The 19,405-nt window shown below is 43.5% G+C and overlaps 1 protein-coding gene across 1 annotated transcript; it reads right to left on the reverse strand.

Annotated features, from left to right (window-relative positions):
- Positions 1–3,804: 3,804 nt before the first annotated feature.
- On the reverse strand, positions 3,805–15,367 carry LOC111970444 (transmembrane protein adipocyte-associated 1 homolog). Its single transcript, XM_023997172.2, has 11 exons — positions 15,181–15,367; positions 14,531–14,696; positions 13,620–13,752; positions 13,149–13,235; positions 9,870–9,942; positions 9,014–9,093; positions 8,739–8,849; positions 8,373–8,433; positions 6,939–7,041; positions 4,787–4,867; positions 3,805–4,437 (listed from the first exon to the last, which is right to left on the reverse strand). Exons 2-11 carry the CDS (start codon positions 14,680–14,682, stop codon positions 4,176–4,178), a joined length of 1,143 nt encoding a protein of 380 aa, XP_023852940.1. The 5' UTR covers positions 14,683–14,696; positions 15,181–15,367; the 3' UTR covers positions 3,805–4,175.
- Between the last annotated feature and the right edge of the window lie 4,038 nt (positions 15,368–19,405).

A 19,405-nucleotide genomic window follows, 5' to 3' on the forward strand; every position in this document is an offset into this window, starting at 1 on the left:
GAGTTTGTTCCACCATTGGGGTGCCAGAGCACAGCGAACAGTTTTGACTGGGCTGAGCGGGAACTGTACTTCCTCAGAGGTAGGGAGGCGAGCAGGCCAGAGGTGGATGAACGCAGTGCCCTTGTTTGGGTTAGGCCTGATCAGAGCCTGAAAGGTACGGAGGTGCCGTTCCCCCTCACAGCTCCGTAGGCAAGCACCATGGTCTTGTAGCGGATGCGAGCTTCAACTGAAGCCAGTGGAGAGAGCGGAGGAGCGGGGTGACGTGAGAGAACTTGGAAGGTTGAACACCAGACGGGCTGCGGCGTTCTGGATGAGTTGTAGGGGTTTAATCGCACAGGCAGGGAGCCCAGCACAGACAGTATCCAGACGGGAGATGACAAGTGCGCTGGATTAGGACCTGCGCCGCTTCTGTGTGAGGCAGGGTCGTACTCTGCGAATGTTGTAGAGCATGAACCTACAGGAACGGGTCACCGCCTTGATGTTGGTTGAGAACGACAGGGTGTTGTCCAGATCACGCCAAGGTTCTTAGCGCTCTGGGAGGAGGACACAATGGAGTGTTAACCGTGATGGCAAGATCATGGAACGGGCGCAGTCCTTCCCCGGGAGGAAGAGCAGCTCCGTCTTGCCGAGGTTCAGCTTGAGGTGGTGATCCGTCATCCACACTGTAATGTCTGCCAGACATGCAGAGATGCGATTCGCCACCTGGTATCAGAAGGGGGAAAGGAGAAGATTAATTGTGTGTCGTCTGCATAGCAATGATAGGAGAGACCATGTGAGGATATGACAGAGCCAAGTGACTTGGTGTATAGCGAGAATAGGAGAGGCCTAGAACAGAGCCCTGGGGGACACCCAGTGGTGAGAACACGTGGTGCGGAGACAGATTCTCGCCACGCCCCTGGTAGGAGCGACCTGTCAGGGTAGGACGCAATCCAAGCGTGGGCGCGCCGGAGATGCCCAACTCGGAGAGGGTGGAGAGGAGATCTGATGGTTCACAGTATCAAAGGCAGCCGATAGGTCTAGAAGGATGAGAGCAGAGGAGAGAGAGTTAGCTTTAGCAGTGCGGAGTGCCTCCGTGACACAGAGAAGAGCAGTCTCAGTTGAATGACTAGTCTTGAAACCTGACTGATTTGGATCAAGAAGGTCATTCTGAGAGAGATAGCAGGAGAGCTGGCCAAGGACGGCACGTTCAAGAGTTTGAGAGAAAAGAAAGGGATACTGGTCTGTAGTTGTTGACATCYGAGGGATCGAGTGTAGGTTTTTTCAGAAGGGGTGCAACTCTCGCTCTCTTGAAGYCGGAAGGGACGTAGCCAGCGGTCAAGGATGAGTTGATGAGCGAGGTGAGGTAGGGGAGAAGGTCTCAGACTCCAGTCCTACCTACAGGTTTTGGAAAATGTGCTCTTTTAGCATTTGTCCTGTAGGTTTCCTCAATGAGAAAGCACCCACATGTCCAAGATAATAAAATAAAAACACTATAGTAAATACAGTACACTAATGTCCACAAACACACTACTAGTCATGTCTGCAAAAACACTACAATAAAGTCTTTAAAAACTACAGTGAACACGATAGTATAAAATATACCATTCTCTGTATTTATACCAAAGTATACTATATCATTTTGTCATGTGGGACCCCATGGCAAAATGTGTAGAATTACAGGAAATGTACTTTCAAAAAAAAAAATCTCTCCCCACCATCAAGAGGGCGGGCCACTAAAATGCTCTGCTTGCAAAGTGACCCCCCCCCCTTCAAACCAAATCTTGTTTTGGGCCTCCAAAAGGAAAGGTCACTTTTCCAGGACATGCAGTATTATCCACAGTATAGGTGGATAAAATAATCAGAATGCAATTACATTTTATCATGTATCATAGGCGACCATAAAGGGGCTGGGAATTGTACCTCTGTAGTCATCCCCTGCCTCCCAGAAATCTAAATCTCCAAATGTTGTGCATGTTTGTACAAGAAAGATGATTGGTTAGTCCAAAATATATATACAATTGTACGCCATACATTCAGCTTTGGCTTACCCCAGACAACTGAAACACTGCATGCCATGCACAACTGAAATATTTACTGGGACCGCTTTTCCATTTGCAATACCACAACAAAACACCAAGGGGAGACACGGTCCAAAGAAAATAGATACGGGCAGGCTATAGGAATGAAAAGGAAGCATATTTTAATAGTCTCTCATGGAATGCTGAAACACATCAACACTGTTCTTTTATTTTAATAGTGTATCATTGAGCTATAAATTGTTCACAAATTGCTGGGATCAAGTATCCTCACTCTTTTTCAAAGTTATTTTATTTACCATCTTAAATATTTTATTCAATCTTTAAACATGACTGCACTTGCATTTGAAACCCACACCCAGAGACCTTATTCATGATGATTTGAGTATAGTATAATTTTGCACCTCAAATGCAACTCTTCCAACATTTCTGTAGAAATATAAGGCAGTGTTTGAGAGCAAGCAACAGTCTGTTGATGCAGGGCAGGTATTGGGAAGAGCAAAGCAGAAGACTTGTATAAAATACTACAATGGCAATATAAAACACTTGTTTTGTGGTGGCTTACACTTATGAATAAAAGAAATGTCTCTTATATTACGTAGTGATGCTATCACAGTAGGTTGGTGACACCTTAAATTGGGCAGAACGGGCTTGTGGTAATGACTTGAATAAAATACATCAAACACATGGAAACCAAAGCCATTCCATTTACTCTGTTCCAGCCATTATGATGAGCCATCCTCCCCTCACTAGCCTCCACTGGATGCTATGTCACATGAATAACTTTACCCACTTCACATTTTATTATAGCAAACATAATATTAATCTTTGGGGGAATGAATATAGTGACAAAATCAAGAGGGGCATAAACAAAACTAAAATCAAAAAAGTGACATCGTAATTCACACAAACTGGAATGACATTGTTTTCAGGCACCAATAGAATTGGATTCCCAGCAAGCCATGTTGTGGGCTATTAAGTTCACAGCAGACATACAAGTAGGAATTAACACAAGGAAGTAGGGCTTCATGAAAATTGGTATTTAGTTTGCGTTGAGCATCATGAGCAAGCAGATGGACTTTGTTTAAAAGTTGCTCTTTCTTTGTGATGAAATCAGGGTTGACTATAAAGAGCACAAGAGAAACCCCATAAGGTGACTTCATCAATCATTTCATATAGTGAAAACTAATTTTAAGTCGTAAAAAAAAAAAAAAWCACTTTTGGGTTGAATCCAATGTATATGGGCATGAATATTTCTTGAAATAAAAATGTCCACAAAAAACATTGTTTCGCCACAAGTGCTGTTCCTGCCTTCTCCATCTCATTTGATTGGTGGTTGGAAAGTTTTACTTAAGTCATAAGCACCTTTAATACCAGGAATGATCAGCTGATGGAACTACCTATCGACATAAAACCAAGCAGTCACTAAAATAAATAAAACGGACGGCAAACAATAACATAAAATAGGTACAGGCGATGCGGGTGCGACATGGCGTCCATTTTGGGTCTCTCCCAGCCCCAGCATCAAGTTACATAGATACCAGTTGCACTGCTAATTGTCTGACATGGCATACCAAGTCCCTGTAGACTCAAGCCAAACAGGTCTTCAATTTGTACATGACGTTACACTGTAGGATTTCCATCATCAACAAGAGTGGGAAAAAAAGAACTGATATCAAACATTTAAAAAATAATTAAGCACACTTGATTCATTATGAGTGATGCAATTTAGAGAAGGCTCCTGGCACAATAAGAACAGGGCTGGCCTATAGGGAGCGAGGCAGTTATTCAATACAAGACGATAACAAATCTAATACAAGGCCACAGTTAATGGACTTTACCTCAGTTGTAATCCTTTGTTGGAAATGTATCGGACATTACCTTTACATTATCTTCTTATCTTGGTCAGCCACACACTCATTTACAGGGGGGATAACACTTGACTGAAGTTGTAGAAATATCCCCTGCAGGTTTTGGGGGAAACTGTCATGTTCGAGCCAGAATGGACAAGGCAGCAAGATCCAAAATGGAGAACAGACAGGGGCTGAAATGAGAGTCAATTCACAGTGTCTCCAGAGGGAGAGAGAGCCATTGCAAACTCCAACTTCTCCACTCAACAAGTCCAACATCCCCTATCCTGCATTCTCATTTCCTCTCTTCTCAGGCGTTGATGGCTCTCCAGCGGTCGCTGTTTATGCTGCCCTGCCCGAAAGGTCCAGAGGCCACATTGTCCAGGTAAGCAGCTATGCCGGTGCCCATGGTTGCAGCAGTCAGGCCATCTATCTGGGTGCCAGGGTAGAAGGAGCCCCGTTCCAGCTGCTCCTTGTGGCCCAGGCCTGAGGCAGGGGGCAGGTGGACATCCGTCTGGTCATCAGGCTCGTCCACCTGGCACTTGTAGGAGAAGAGGACCTTGGGCTCTGAGCTGGAGGAAGGAGGAGAGAAGGATGAAGAGAGATGGTAGAGAGAGGGGCAAGGAGAGAAAGTGAGAGGGATAAAGAGACCAAAGACGACAGGAGAGCGCGATTGTATCCCAAGGTGGCAGTAAAACGCGACCAAACAAATGAGAACATTGCCGTGTCCTCCATCCTTCTTTCCTCAATTCATCTCAAAGCGCATTGGATCAGAGGATCTAAGACCCCTCCTTTGAACCCCTCCTCAATGAGCCTTGAGAGGAATTGAGAAAAAAAGACAAAAGGACAGCGGAAGCAAGGATTTGACATCAAGTAACATTTTCAGACAAAGCCATTGTTTTTGGCCTTTGATCTACATACCCGAAGAAGCCTTTGAGGAAGGTGACGTAGATGAGTGGGGCAAACACAGAGAAGTAGATGAAGGTGGTGACATCCACGCAGCTGCTCAAATCACACAGAAACAAACTTTAACAGGGGGCTGACTGTGACCCCTACGCAGTAGCCGTACCTTAAGGGCGGGCTGCCTTCTGCGAATTAGTAGGTGATCCAATAATCACCCACTTCCCTCCATTCTGCTAGCAAAAGTGCAATCCTTGGGAGAATAAAGATTAAACTACCAACAGGACATTAAAAACTAACATTTTATGCTTCACGGAGTTGTGGCTGAACGACGACAATATCAACATACTGGTTAGAAGATGTACCGGCAGGATAGAACAGCGGAATCTGGTAAGAGACAGTTTTCATCTGTATTCTTCGTAGCTGTTTACATACCACCACAGTCAGAGGCTGGCTGTAAGTCAGCATTGAATGAGCTGTATTCCGCCATAAGCAGACAAGAAAACGCTCACCCAGAGGCGGCACTCCTAGTAGCCGGGGACTTTAATGCAGGGAAACTTAAATCCGTTTTACAAAATTTCTATCACCATGTTAAATGTGCAACGAAAGGGTAACCTGCCTAAATGACTAACGACCCGTAGCACTCACATCTGTAGCCATGAAGTGCTTTGAAAGGCTGGTCATGGCTCACAACACCATCATCCCAGAAACCCTAGACCCAATACAATTTGCATACCGCCCCAACAGATCCACAGATGATGACACAACAGTGGTAGGCCTGATCACCGAGAACGATGACACAGCCTATAGGGAGGACAGAGACCTGGCCGTGTGGTTCCAGGACAACAACCTCTCCCTCAACGTGATCAAAACAACGGGGATGATTGTGGACTACAGGAAAAAGAGGACAGAGCACTCACCCATTCTCATCGACAGGGCTGCAGTGGAGCAGGTTGAGAGCATCCACATCACCAACAAACTAACATCGTCCAAGCACACCAAGACAGTCGTGAAGAGGGCACGACAAAACCTATACCCCCTCAGGAGACTGAAAAGATTTGGCATGGGTCCTCAGATCCTCAAAAGGTTCTACAGCTGCACCATCGAGAGCATCCTGACTGGTTGCATCACTGCCTGGTATGGCAACTGCTCGGCCTCCGACCGCAAGGCACTACAGAGGGTAGTGCAAACGGCCCAGTACATCACCGGGGCCAAGCTTCCTGCCATCCAGGACCTCTATACCAGGCGGTGTCAGTGGAAGGCCCTAAAAATTGTCAAAGACTCCAGCCACCCTAGTTAGACTGTTCTCTTTGCTACCGCACGGCAATCGGTACCGGAGCACCAAGTCTAAGTCCAAGAGGCTTCCAAACGGCTTCAACCCCCAAGCCATAAGACTCCTGAACATCTAGTCAAATGGCTACCCAGACTATTTGCATTGTCGTCGTCTCTTTACACCACTGCTACTCTCCTTTGTCATCTATGCAGTCACTTTAATAACTCTACCTACATGTACATAACCAGTGCCCCCGCACATTGACTCTGTATCGGTACCCCCCTTTATATAGTCTCGCAATTGTTATTTTACTGCTGCTCTTTAATTACTCATCTCTTATCAATATTTTTTTTAAACTGCATTGTTGGCTAGGGGCTCGTAAGTTAGCATTTCACTGTAAGGTCTACACCTAATGTATTCGGCTCATGTGACTAATACAATTTGATTTGAAGAGCTCCATAAGCCGGCACCAGAATAACACTTGGCTTCAGTTAGGCTACACAGAAAACATCAGAACATGGACACGCCAAACAAGCTGCTTCGCTTTGAGGGGAAAGTGAATTTCAGATATGTCCTTTTTACTTGGACCATCAGTTATTATGTAGTTGGTCCATCAGCTATAAGGTCTACGTAACACTATCATAACAGGCCAGCGGATAAAAACCTTGAGAAACCGATTGCTTTGCAGTTTGGCTACAGTTTACTGATTAAACACAGATGTTAAAGAAACGGGACTACGCGCTGTGATAAATGTTTCAAAGTGTGATTGATAAGAATGTTTTCAAGCCTGTTGTGATCTTCATTAGAATACATCGTCGTGTGATGATTTAGTCTTTTACGCTTTTGCTTAAACTCTTGAATCTCCAGCACATCCTTCTACACACAGAAGCAGCCACTCACCAGAGCCCCTCTATGATGCCAGCACACAGAAGGGCACTGCCCAGCCCCTGGACCAGATTGAGCAGGGACAGAACGGCAGCGTACACATAAAAACTCTTCTTAGCTGTGGAGGGAGGGGATGAAGAGGAAACAAGGGGTGTGCATTACCTCTGCAGCTATAGAATCTACTGCTGCTGAACTATGACAGACCACTCCTAAAAACTAGATACTGTGCATTTGAACATTGGTCTCTGGATGGCTAAACAATCAATTAAACAATTCTGAATGTGAATACATGTCAATAGATTTTTAGATTCATTCTCATCAATGACAACATTCTAGAACTGAGTTACCACTCATCTAAGTCTCGTATCCAGGGTAATCTGGTTAATGATTATATAATGTTGATTATARGGCTCTTTCCTTGTAGAATGTTGACAGCTGTATAGAACACTAGGCCACTCTCCAGCTAAACATTAACATAAGAGATAGTCAAAAAGAACTGTGGTAGATGAGGAAAGGACCCTGAAAAAAACCCTCTACCATCTATACACGGCATTGCCTAAAGTATGTGGACACCCCTTCAACTTAGTTGATTTAGCTATTTCAGCCACAACCGTTGCTGACAGGTGTATAAAAATCGAGCACACAGCCATGCTATCTTCATAGACAAACACTGGCAGTAGAATGGCCTTACTGAAGAGCTCAGTGACTTCCGACGTGGCACCGTCATAGGATGTCACCTTTCCAACAAGTCAGTTGGTCAAATGTGTGCCCTGCTAGAGCTGCGCCGGTCAASTGCAAGTGCTGTAATTGTGAAGTTGAAACGTCTTGGAGCAACAACGGTTCAGCCGCGAAGTGGTAGGCCACACAAGCTCACAGAATGGGACCGTCGAGTGCTGAAGCGAGTAAAAATCATCTGTCCAACCAAGTTACAAACTGCCTCTGGAAGCAACATCAGCACAAGAACTGTTCATGGCCGAGGAGCCGCACTCAAGCCTAAAATCACCATGTTCAATGCCAAGCATCGGCTGGAGTGGTATAAAGCTCCCCACCATTGGACTCCGGAGCAGTGGAAAAGCGTTCTCTGGAGTAATCAATCACGCTTCACCAACGCTACCTGCTCCAATGCATAGTGCCAAATGTAAAGTTTAGATAATGGTCTGGGGCTGTTTTTCATGGTTTGGGCCAGGCCCCTTAGTTCCAGTGAAGGGAAATCTTAACGCTACAGCATACAATGACATTCTAGATGATTCTGTGCTTCCAACTTTGTGGCAACAGTTTGGGGAAGGCCCTTTCCTGTTTCAGCAGCAAAAGGGGGACCTGTGTTATAGCAGCAAAAGGGGGACATTAATGCCCATGATTTTGGAATGAGATGTTTGACGAGCAGGTGTCCACATACTTTTGGCCATGTAGTGTAGCTTGCTTGGTGAATAAAATGTCCCAATAACTCACATGGCAGAGATATTCTCTCCCTCACCGGGGTTTTGGGAAGGATGACAACCAAAGAGTAGACCTGGAAGGAAAAGGACCAGTGTTTTACTCTCAAACAGTTTATTCAGTTAGTGCTTTGTGTTCACAGTGGTGGATGCATAGGTGCTTATTTTCATTCCAATCCAAATGAGACGGCTAAATGTCCAAATGTGTGGGACACGCATGTTCAATTCTACCCTTTCTCAAATCAAGACTGATTAAAATCCTCTCTGTCCGTGTATTATTTGAACACAAGTTAACTTTTTTTTTTATACAATTACATTAATAAGATTTATTTTTATTTTTATTCAAAGCACTGCATTTGCTTTGCAGCCACTAGCCGCTCACCAGGAAGAAGCAGCAGGAGCTGGCCAACCAAAACTGGCGTCCTCCGTGGCCGTAGATGTTGAAGTCCTCGGCGGACAGGTGCTCGTCGGGGTACACGATCTCCAGTGTGCCCTGAGGGTGCAAGGGGAATAGGCCTAGCAAAGAGGAAACGTGGTATCTATGGAGCTGTGATTGGTTCAGCTTCTAACACCCGGGTCTTGGTCCGTAGGGCACAACATAGTAAAAATTTAAAACATCGTCAAACTAAAAATCAGCATTCAGGACTCTAGTCTTACCTGTGTGATTGAGTAGCCCAGTGCCAGTACAGCAGTGATAGCCAGCACACGCTTTATACTGGACTGACTCTCAAGGTGGCCTGTCAACAGAGGAAACGTTTAGAAGCCATGCTTTCAACAGCACCACTAAGGAGTTGAGTGCGTTGGTCTTTAATACTGGAAACGGACACAAAGTGAATGTAATATGGCGATGATTCCACCATGCCAATTCAAATAAAAACAGAATTTTAAATGCTGTAGTAATAGCAAGGGATGGGATTTTTCCTGATGAAACAATAATACAAATCTGTTGTCCTGCTCACACCCCTGGCTATGCCAAAATCTGCATACAGCTTTACTGTTTATACAGCCTATAAACAGCCTAATCCCACCCCCCTCTAAGGACACATTAAATTTAAACAACTCATATATTCACCTCTGCTTATACAGTGCATGACTATATGTGTGACTGTAGTCATACCAGTTGCGGTGACCAAGTCATCCCAAGTGTTAGTCTTACAGCAGAAGTGAGACGGGCCGACAGGAAGAGTTTTAGTTTTGCAGATCATTAAACATTTTGACTGTACATTGCACATTTGTTTAACTAATGTGCTGTTTTTAGTACCCTGTCCGGACACACACATTAAGTCATGTACTTCTCCATATTGTCCTAAGAAATCTTCGTATTTAGCATGTGCTTGGTAGTGTTTGTTTTCATATCTTTTACAGTTAGCCTGGGTGCCAGTCTGTTTCTGCTATCAAGCGGTTGACATGATAGCATAAGCTGATTCTGGGACCAGGCTACTGTACAGTGGATTTGAGTTGCAGGAGAWGTCATTATGAATCAAAATACTGTGGTGGTTATTGGAAGACCCACCAAAAGCCAGTCCCAGGATAATAACACTGAGCTCCACGGTGAGCAGAAAGAAACGGCTGATCTCCCACAGCACCTAAAGGAGACAACATTGAGAAGAGGTAAATCTCAGCCGTCTCAAATCGCCTCTGCGGCTCTTCACCTTTCCTTAATCTGCATTTCTCTTTTACTTATCCGCTCTCCTCAGATCAGTATCATTTTATATATGCACTTTTCTGCACCACGCGCTTTTTGGGCATCATGACGTCCAAATAAATTATTCATATTTTTGCATTTTAGCCTCTGTTTTGGATTCATCCACATTCTCAAAGGTGTGCAGGTCGGCAGCTAGCCTGGCAGGTAGAAGCGTTGGGCCAGTAACCGAAAGGTCGCTGGATCGAATCCCCGAGCGGACAAGGTAAAAATCTGTTGTTCTGCCCCTTAGCAAGGCAGTTAACCCACTGTTCCCCAGGCGCCGAAGACAAGAATGTCGATTTTATTCATTTTTTATTTCACCGGGTAGGCCAGTTGAGAACAAGCTCTCATTTACAACTGTGAGCTGGCCAAGATAAAGCAAAGCAGTGAGACAAAAACAACAACACAGAGTTACACATGGGACAAACAAACGTACAGTCAATAATACAATAGAAACAGTGTGTGCAAATGTAGTAAGGTTAGGGAGGTAAGGCAATAAATAGGCCATAGTGGCGAAATAATTACATTTTATCATTAACACTGGAGTGATAGATGTGCAGATGATGATGTGTAAGCAGAGATACTGGGAGACCAACAAAAGACAAAAAAAAATAACAATATGGGGATGAGGTAGTTGGGTGGGCTTTTTACAGATGGGCTGTGTACAGGTGCAGTGATCAGTAAGCTGCTCTGACAGCTGATGCTTATAGTTAGTGAGGGAAATATAAGACTCCAGCTTCAGTGACTTTTGTAATTCATTCCAGTCATTGGCAGCAGAGAACTGGAATGAAAGGCAGCCAAAGGATGTGTTGGCTTTGGGGATGACCTGTGAAATATACCTATTGGAGCGTGTGCTATGAGTGGGTATTGCTATGGTGACCAGTGAGCTGAGATAAGGCGGGGCTTTACCTAGCAAAGACTTACAGATGACCTGGAGCTAGTGGGTTTGGCAACGGATATGTAGCGAGGGCCAGCCAACGAGAAGATACAGGTCGCAGCGGTGGGTAGTATATGGGGCTTTAGTGACAAAACGGATGGCAGTGTGATAGACTGCATCCAATTTGTTGAGTAGAGTGTTGGAGGCTATTTTGTAAATGACATCGCCAAAGTCAAGGATCGGTAGGATAGTCAGTTTTACGAGGGTATGTTTAYCAGCATGAGTGAAGAAGGCTTTGTTTGCGAAATAGGAACCCAATTCTAGATTTAATTTTGGATTGGAGATGCTTAATGTGAGTCTGGAAGGAGAGTTTACAGTCTAACCAGACACCTAGGTATTTGTAGTTGTCCACATATTCTAAGTCAGAACCGTCCAGAGTAGTGATGCTAGTCGGGCGGGAGGGTGCAGGCAGCGATGGGTTAAAGAGCATGCATTTAGTTTTACTAGCGTTTAAGAGCAGTTGGAGGCCACGGAAGGAGAGTTGTATAGCATTGAAACACGTTTGGAGGTTTGTTCACACAGTGTCCAAAGAGCCAGATGTATAAAGAATGGTGTCGTCTGCGTAGAGGTGGATCAGAGAATCACCAGCAGCAAGAGCGACATCATTGATGTATACAGAGAAAAGAGTCGGCCTGAGAATTGATCCCTGTGGCACCCCCATAGAGACCGCCAGAGGTCCGGACAACAGGCCCTCCGATTTGACACACTGAACTCTGAGAAGTAGTTGGTAAACCAGTCGAGGTAGTCATTTGAGAAACCAAGGCTATTGAGTCTGCCGATAAGAATGGGGTGATTGACAGAGTGGAAAGCCTTGGCCAGGTCGATGAAAACGGCTGCACAGTTCTGTCTTTTATCGATGGCGGTTATGATTTCATTTAGGACCTTGAGCGTGGCTGAGGTGCACCCATGATCAGCTCGGAAACCAGATTGCATAGCGGAGAAGGTACAGTGGGATTCGAAATGGTCGGTGATCTGTTTGTTAACTTGGCTTTTGAAGACTTTAGAAAGGCAGGGCAGGATGGATATAGGTCTGTAACAGTTTGGGTCTAGAGTGTCTCCCTCTTTGAAGATGGGGATGACCGCGGCAGCTTTCCAATCTTTAGGGATCTCCGACGATACGAAAGAGAGGCTGAACAGGCTAGTAATAGGGGTTGCAACAATTGCGGCAAATAATTTTAGAAAGAGGGTCCAGATTGTCTAGCCCAGCTGATTTGTAGGGATCCAGATTTTGCAGCTCTTTCAGAACATCAGCTATCTGGATTTGGGTGAAGGAGAAGCGGGGGAGCTTGGGCAGGTTGCTGCGAGGGGTGCAGAGCTGTTGGCCGGGGTAGGGGTAGCCAGGTGGAAAGCATGGCCGGCCGTAGAAATTCTCGATTATCGTAGATTTATCGGTGGTGACAGTGTTTCCTAGCCTCAGTGCAGTGGACAGCTGGGAGGAGGTGATCTTATTCTCCATGGACTTTACGGTGTCCAAAAGCTTTTTGGAATTAGTGCTACAGGATGCAAATTTCTGTTTGAAAACGCCAGCCTTCGCTTTTCTAACTGACTGTGTATATTGGTTCCTGACCTCCCTGAAAAGTTGCATATCGCGGTGGCTATTCGATGCTAATGCAGTACGCCACAGTCCTTCGCACCCCTCTGATTCAGAGGGGTTGGGTTAAATACGGAAGACACATTTCAGTTGTTCAACTGACGAGGTATCCCCCTTTCCATCACAGCAACCTATAAAACACATTTTACCCCAGGACACTAGAAGATGACTATCTCAGAAAAGAAAGAAACACTCAGATATCTGCCATGTTTGTCCTGATCATAGCAGACATCTGACTGCCCTCTTTCTGTTCTGAGATAATCATCTTGTGAAATGTCCTGTGATATTATGCTTTTCTGGATCCGAAAGGGTACCCCTTTCCCCTTTTTACGCAAGATGGGCTGAAGCCGAGGACACTCATTGACTTATGATCTACCTCCATATAACGTTCATCTGTGTGTAGTGCATTACACATCCAAAGTCTTTGTGCATCTACAACAGCTGTTGCAAAGAGCTTTTAGCTGTTATGAATGATGACAGAAAGTCTATTTCACACTACAAGTGTGATAGAAGGCACTGTAAATAGCTTGAGCACAGGTGGTTCATAGTGTCACCATTTATGCCCTACATGTTGCCTTACCTTGTCAATGATGGTGGCAGAACTTGATGCACTGATGGTCATGGACACGATGGCACGGGTGATTCCCACCGCTGCCACCACAAACACCTGGGAGGACAAGGGTCAGACATCCATTCAAAAAGAGGGGTTGTGGGCAGTGGTGGCGAACAGGTTCGTCATTATCCATATTTGTCAGTGTCATTGTGTTCATATCAGTGTAAGGTAGAAAACCAATATCTCAAAGACATGTTTGAGATAGCAATTACCATCTGATATTGTGAAATGAATCAATATGAATTCAGTTAACCCACTATGTTATTCCTTTATTTTTGCTAAATTCTATATTCAGCATCTGAAGCATGTCAGAGAGCTGTCAAACTACATGTTTGCCTTTTTTTTTTATCTATCAAGAGCCTACTTTTTGTATATGTCTACACTCCTCTTATCTGCACAAGTTCTATTTCCAGAGATTGGATATAAGTGGTTACCTACCAGAATGTAGAAGGTAATGAAGATGGGGCTGGAGGTGTGTGTGATTTTGGCCCTGGCTGAGGGCAGTTTCCACATCAAGAACATGAAGAATACTAGATTGGGAATGAGCAGCATGAGGTCCCAAAACCGAACTCTGATGGGGAGAGACAGGCAAAAGGACATGAAAATGTCTTGGAAGCTTGGGCTGTGAAACTCAACCCTTATTATAGACCAATCCAAACCCTGTCACAAGCTGTGCAGTCTACAGAGTGTATAAAACATTAGGAACACCTTCCAAATATTGAATTGCACCCCCTTTGGCCTCAGAATAGCCTTCATTTGTCAGGGCATGGACTCTACAAGGCGTCGACAGCATTTCACAGGGATACTGGCCCATGTTGACTACAACTTCGGGTGGTGGACCATTGTTGATACACACAGAACACTTGAGTGTGAAAACTGCAGCAGCTTTGCAGTTCTTGACACAAACTGGTGAGCCTGGCACCTACTACAATACCACGTTCAAAGGCACTTAAATATTTTGTCTTGCCCATTCAATCTCTAAATGGCACACACACATAATCCATGTCTCAAGGCTTAAAAATCCTTCTTTAACCAGTCTCCTCCCCTTTATTTACACTGATTGAAGTATATTTAACAGGTGACGTCAATAAGGGATCATAGCTTTCACCTGGATTTTCTTGGTCAGTCTATGTCATGGAAACTCAGTCTGTTTTCTACAGTGTATATGGTTGTTATTTCAAAAGAGAAAGTGTTGTTCTTTATAACCACACAACTGTGAATGTGAATGTCACACCTGAGCTGACACCTCTTGTCTTAACATGTTTCAAAATGTTGCATTGAGGTAATGCAGTACGTTGTAAAGAAACACAATTATAGTGACAGGACCAACACAGCCCTAACTGGCTTACCTTAACTCGCCAATGTCCTCGTATAGGACCTGCAAACATCTGTGAGGCTCTGGTCCCCAGGTTGGTGTTGCTGATGTGTTCTCCACTGAGGTAGGCAATATACTTCCATTGTATTGCGCAATCATCACCACCGCAGTCACGGAGTCAAGCATAATACATTCAAAGCCTAGTAGTAGGGGCAGATATGTGTTACAGGGGATACAATTGCCACAATGGGTTGTTGTTATTCATGCCACAATGGGTTGTTGTTATTCAAGGTCAATTAATAGCGGTTCTCTTGTTCCCTAACGTAGCTATATTTACAGATGCAGATAGATTGGGAAATTATTCAGCAAGGGTTTCTTCGACACGCTTGTTGTGTCAGCTCTGTAGCCACACAACCTTAAATTACTGTCTGTCTGTTCAATCTCGTCTTTCTCCACGTCAGGAGGTAAACATTACGTATCGGTGAAAGGAACGGTCAGTGTCACGAAACTTGCTGTTAACTTAGCATTATACTACTAGTAGCCAACTGACGCATCTAACAGTAGTAACGTTAGTTACTAAGTTAAATGCTGACGTTAGCTCTCTAACTTACAATATTAGTAGATAAGTAAAGTTAACTAGCTAACGTCAAACTGAATAACATAACACGCTAACAATCTTCTTACCGTTTCAGTAGTCTCAAATCCAGGGGGAAATGGTATATTGTGCAGGACTTTTTGCGGACAATAATGTTGGTACAAGCAACCTAGATATCATACTTTTGTCGACTGTTAAATTCATGAATTATCCGAGCCAGCTAGTCACCTGACAAACCGCTTTCGCTTCTTTATCCTCGCCTCCTTCTCAAAACAGTGGATGAGAAAGCCAGAGGTCCCGTCCCTCTGACCTTCTCCTCCAATGGGGTTTGAGAAGATGCGAAAATTGTGCGATTGAGATTCTCCCTTTCACTTCGATTTGGTTCAGTTTAGGGATCGCCAAATGCAAACGTGAAAAATTAAATGGTTTTGGCATACTTCTGCAAATAAGCATCATTATTGCAATTATTAGTACCTATCATGATAATTAACTAGTAATATGCGATACTTTACAATTCGTATTACAGCTATATGCAGAAACTATAWGTTGCCAGTATTGCATCTTGTCTTTGAAGACAAGCTCTAACATTAAGGGACAGATCGAAATGTACTGGGGGGAGGGGTTGGTCCAACGAAAGCTGTCAACAACAAAAAAATGCACCCCTTCCACAACATAAACCACCACAAATAACAATAAATGTAGCGACCCTGTTTATAAACATGGATATCGACTTTGCCACTTCAGCATGCTTTTGTGGAAAAGTCGAGCCACATTGGGCTACAGGCCAGAAGGTTGAGGGTTTTCCAACTACCACAGACCAGCTCACCCTCCCGACATGTGCCATTACACTACAATTAGAGCCGGCTGCAGACAATGGTCAGCTTGGTTGGAAATTAGATTTTCAACATTTTGATGCCATATTTATGATTATATAAAATATATAAAACATTTTCCACCAAGAGGTTTCCGTGCCAATAAACACAACCAATAAACAAAGCATACCGACTTCGGGCACTTCATTATCATGGTTTGAGTGTTCAACACCACAATAAATAGACTATGTCAATCTCGACAAACAGAAAATACCCCCCCAACCTTGTATCGAAGGCTTGGCTTGACAATCTCCYAAAGTCATTCAATTTCTTGGTGTTTTGTAACAGATGACTATTTCCATCCATCAATTGGCTGCTGCACAGTTTGGATTGATTTATTGATTTTATTTGTCAGTAAAAAAAAAAAATACATACCGTACCAGTCAAAAGTTTGGAGACACCTACTCATTCAAGGGTTTTTCTTTATTTTTTGTTAAACAATTTTCTACATTGTAGAATAATAGTGAAGTAATCAAAACTATGAAATAACATATGGAATCATGTAGTAACCCCAAYAGAGAGTGTTAAACAAATCAAAATCTATTTTATATTTGAGATTCTAAGTAGCCACCCGTTGCCTTGATGACAACTTTGCACACTCTTGTTTAAATGTAAACAAACACTGTGTAGCCTCATAACATGGTTAAAACTATAATTTTTATATCATTGATGGTCAGTCCTTGCATCCATAGCTATGTCTATTAATCTGAGAGTGGTTACATTTCTCCAGGCCCATCCCTCAGCTTTTTACCAAAAGAGGCGGGGCAACTGTTTGTTATTGTTTTATCTGTGGATTTGTCCTTTAAAACAGCTGCATATTATCAAGTGTCACCAACAAAAAGGTAAACAATAGGTCTATAGCAAATGCAGCATATGGCATTCATTTTTCACATGTAAATAGCACTTTTCAGTAGTGCTCAAAGCATGCCATTCCATGAGTGCAGCATTTTTCAACTGGAATCAATGAGTCCAATCAGTCCTCCATGACAACAAAATTATAAACAGTAGCGCTGGTTAATAAATCCTTAGTTTTGGGGTCATGATCAGGTAAAACAATTTGGCTAATCTATACTTCAATATTTCCAAGTCCTATTCTTGAAGATCAAGGGGTATTAACATTTATTGGAATGACTGGAATTCTGTTAGACTTTGGTTTTTAATGTAAAGATATCATTATATGTAGTAGAAAACAATGGGTTAGAAGAAGCCTACATAACCAACCCATAAAGTAAAATTTAACATCCATATATAGCCAGCTATGTAAACTTTAACATTGATTTATCCTGCAATAGATGTCGTTCAATTGGTAACATGCATTTGTCTTCTTCTAATGCCTCTTAAGGGGAAAGTAATCTAAAAGTAATGGAATGTAATCAGATTACGTTACTGAGTTTGAGTAATCCAAACTGTTGGGACAGCCTCATGTAGGCCCTAACAGCAGAGCTTTCTTTTCAGCACCATGGAGTGAATCCTTACAAGTGCTACACCTGGCTATCAGCAGAGCCTTGTCTGAAAGCGAAACAGTTCATTCAGCCTCATTTAATGCCTTTTCAGAACAAGTCAGAACATTAAGCTATGTTATGAGGGGGAAAGGGACCCAATTATTAGGATGAACCACATGGGCTACTAACAGCTTACTACACAACATACACTTAGTATTACTTTCTTAGCTACAGTATACATATCTCCCTGGCAAATTACATCTTTTACAGTGCATTCGGAAGGTATTCAGACCCCTTGACTTTTCCACATTTTGCTACAGCCACAGCAGCATACAATACATTTTTGGACTCACCTGGTTGTGCTGTGCTCACAAAAACAGAAAGATGGCGCGGTGGTCTTCGTGTGCAAATTATGTCATCAAAATGTGTCATCAAAGTCAGTCATTCTCTGGATTTACGGTGCTTTTAAGACAACTGGTAACTCTGGGGGCGGGGAAATAAAGTTGAATCATGGATGTCAGTGATCTTCAGGTCAYAACTCTAGAAAGAGGCGCAAGTTGGATGACCATTCAAAACGTTTTTTTCCCCCAGTCGGAGCTGTTTTTTTACCAAGTTCCCAGTTGTCTTGAACTCACTGAAGTCTGAGATTTCCCAAATCCGAGTTTCCAGTTGTTTTGAACTGTCATGCTGGATTGACAGAAACCTTTCTGGCCCATGTTGTTGAATGTTTATCCTTTTAAGTTTGGAAAAGAGACCCTTAAACCCAGACTTGGACCACACATCAACTCCACTGAATAGCATGCTAGTGATTGCTTTGCAACGCTTTCAGTTAGCCACACTGATTCCATCCAAACTAATCATTGTTGAATTTGCAATTTCCAACTTGTTGTGTAATGTTTATGTCCAATGGCCGATGAGCACCGATACGTTTTATCCATAATTTCTCTCCATATGACAAGGATTGAAAAGGATTTTGCCAATAGATTATCGACTTGATTCATGATGATGACTGCTTATCTAGCTTGCTAGCTAAGATTTTGAAAGTATGATGTTGACATGATCAGTCCAATCAAAGCTACAGTAGCTATAACGTGATGTGAAGTAATCTTATTTGTGGCCAATGACCTTGAGCCTTCTTGGATGGGCACTTCTAATGTAACTCTATAGCAGCACCCAACAGGCTTGAATTTTCGAGCTCTCCCCATAGATTTTGCAGTGACGTTGTGTCCCCATGAGTGACAGTACACTGAGACAATCACGGCGCAACTAGAGAACATTATCAACCCCTACTGTATTTTCTGCTGGCTGCCCCACCACCACAGAAAGCACTGAGCTAGGCTGAAACACCAACATTTTGGAGCTGCCTTAGTATAAATATCTCCCTGGCATATTACATCAGTTACAGTGCATTCGGAAGGTATTCAGACCCCTTGACTTTTTCCACATTTTGTTACAGCCTTATTCTAAAATTGATTAAACMGTTTCCCCCAATCTACACACAATGACAAAACAAAAACAGGTTTTTCTAAATTTAAAAAAAATTACATTTACATAAGTATTCAGACCCTTCACTCAATTATTTGTTGAAGCACCTTTAGCAGCGATTACAGCCTCGAGTCTTCTTGGGTATGATGTTACAAGCTTGGCACACCTGTATTTTGCAAGTTTGTCCCATTCTTCTCTGCAGATCGTCGCAAGCTATGTCAGGTTGGATGGGGAGCGTCGTTGCACAGCTATTTTCAGGTATCTCCAGAGATGTTTGATCAGGTTCAAGTCCGGGCTCTGGCTGGGCCACTCAAGGACATTGACACTTGTCCCGAAGCCACTCATGCGTTGTCTTGACCATGTGCTTAGGGTTGTTGGCCTGTTGGAAGGTGAACCTTCGTCCCAGTCTGAGGTCCTGAGCACTCTGGTTTTCATCAAGGATCTTTCTCTACTTTTCTTCGTTCATCTTTCCCTCAACCTGACTAGTCTCCCAGTCCTTGCCGCTGAAAAACATC

Source organism: Salvelinus sp. IW2-2015, linkage group LG11 (genome assembly GCF_002910315.2).
Source record: "Salvelinus sp. IW2-2015 linkage group LG11, ASM291031v2, whole genome shotgun sequence".
Taxonomy (NCBI): domain Eukaryota; kingdom Metazoa; phylum Chordata; class Actinopteri; order Salmoniformes; family Salmonidae; genus Salvelinus; species Salvelinus sp. IW2-2015.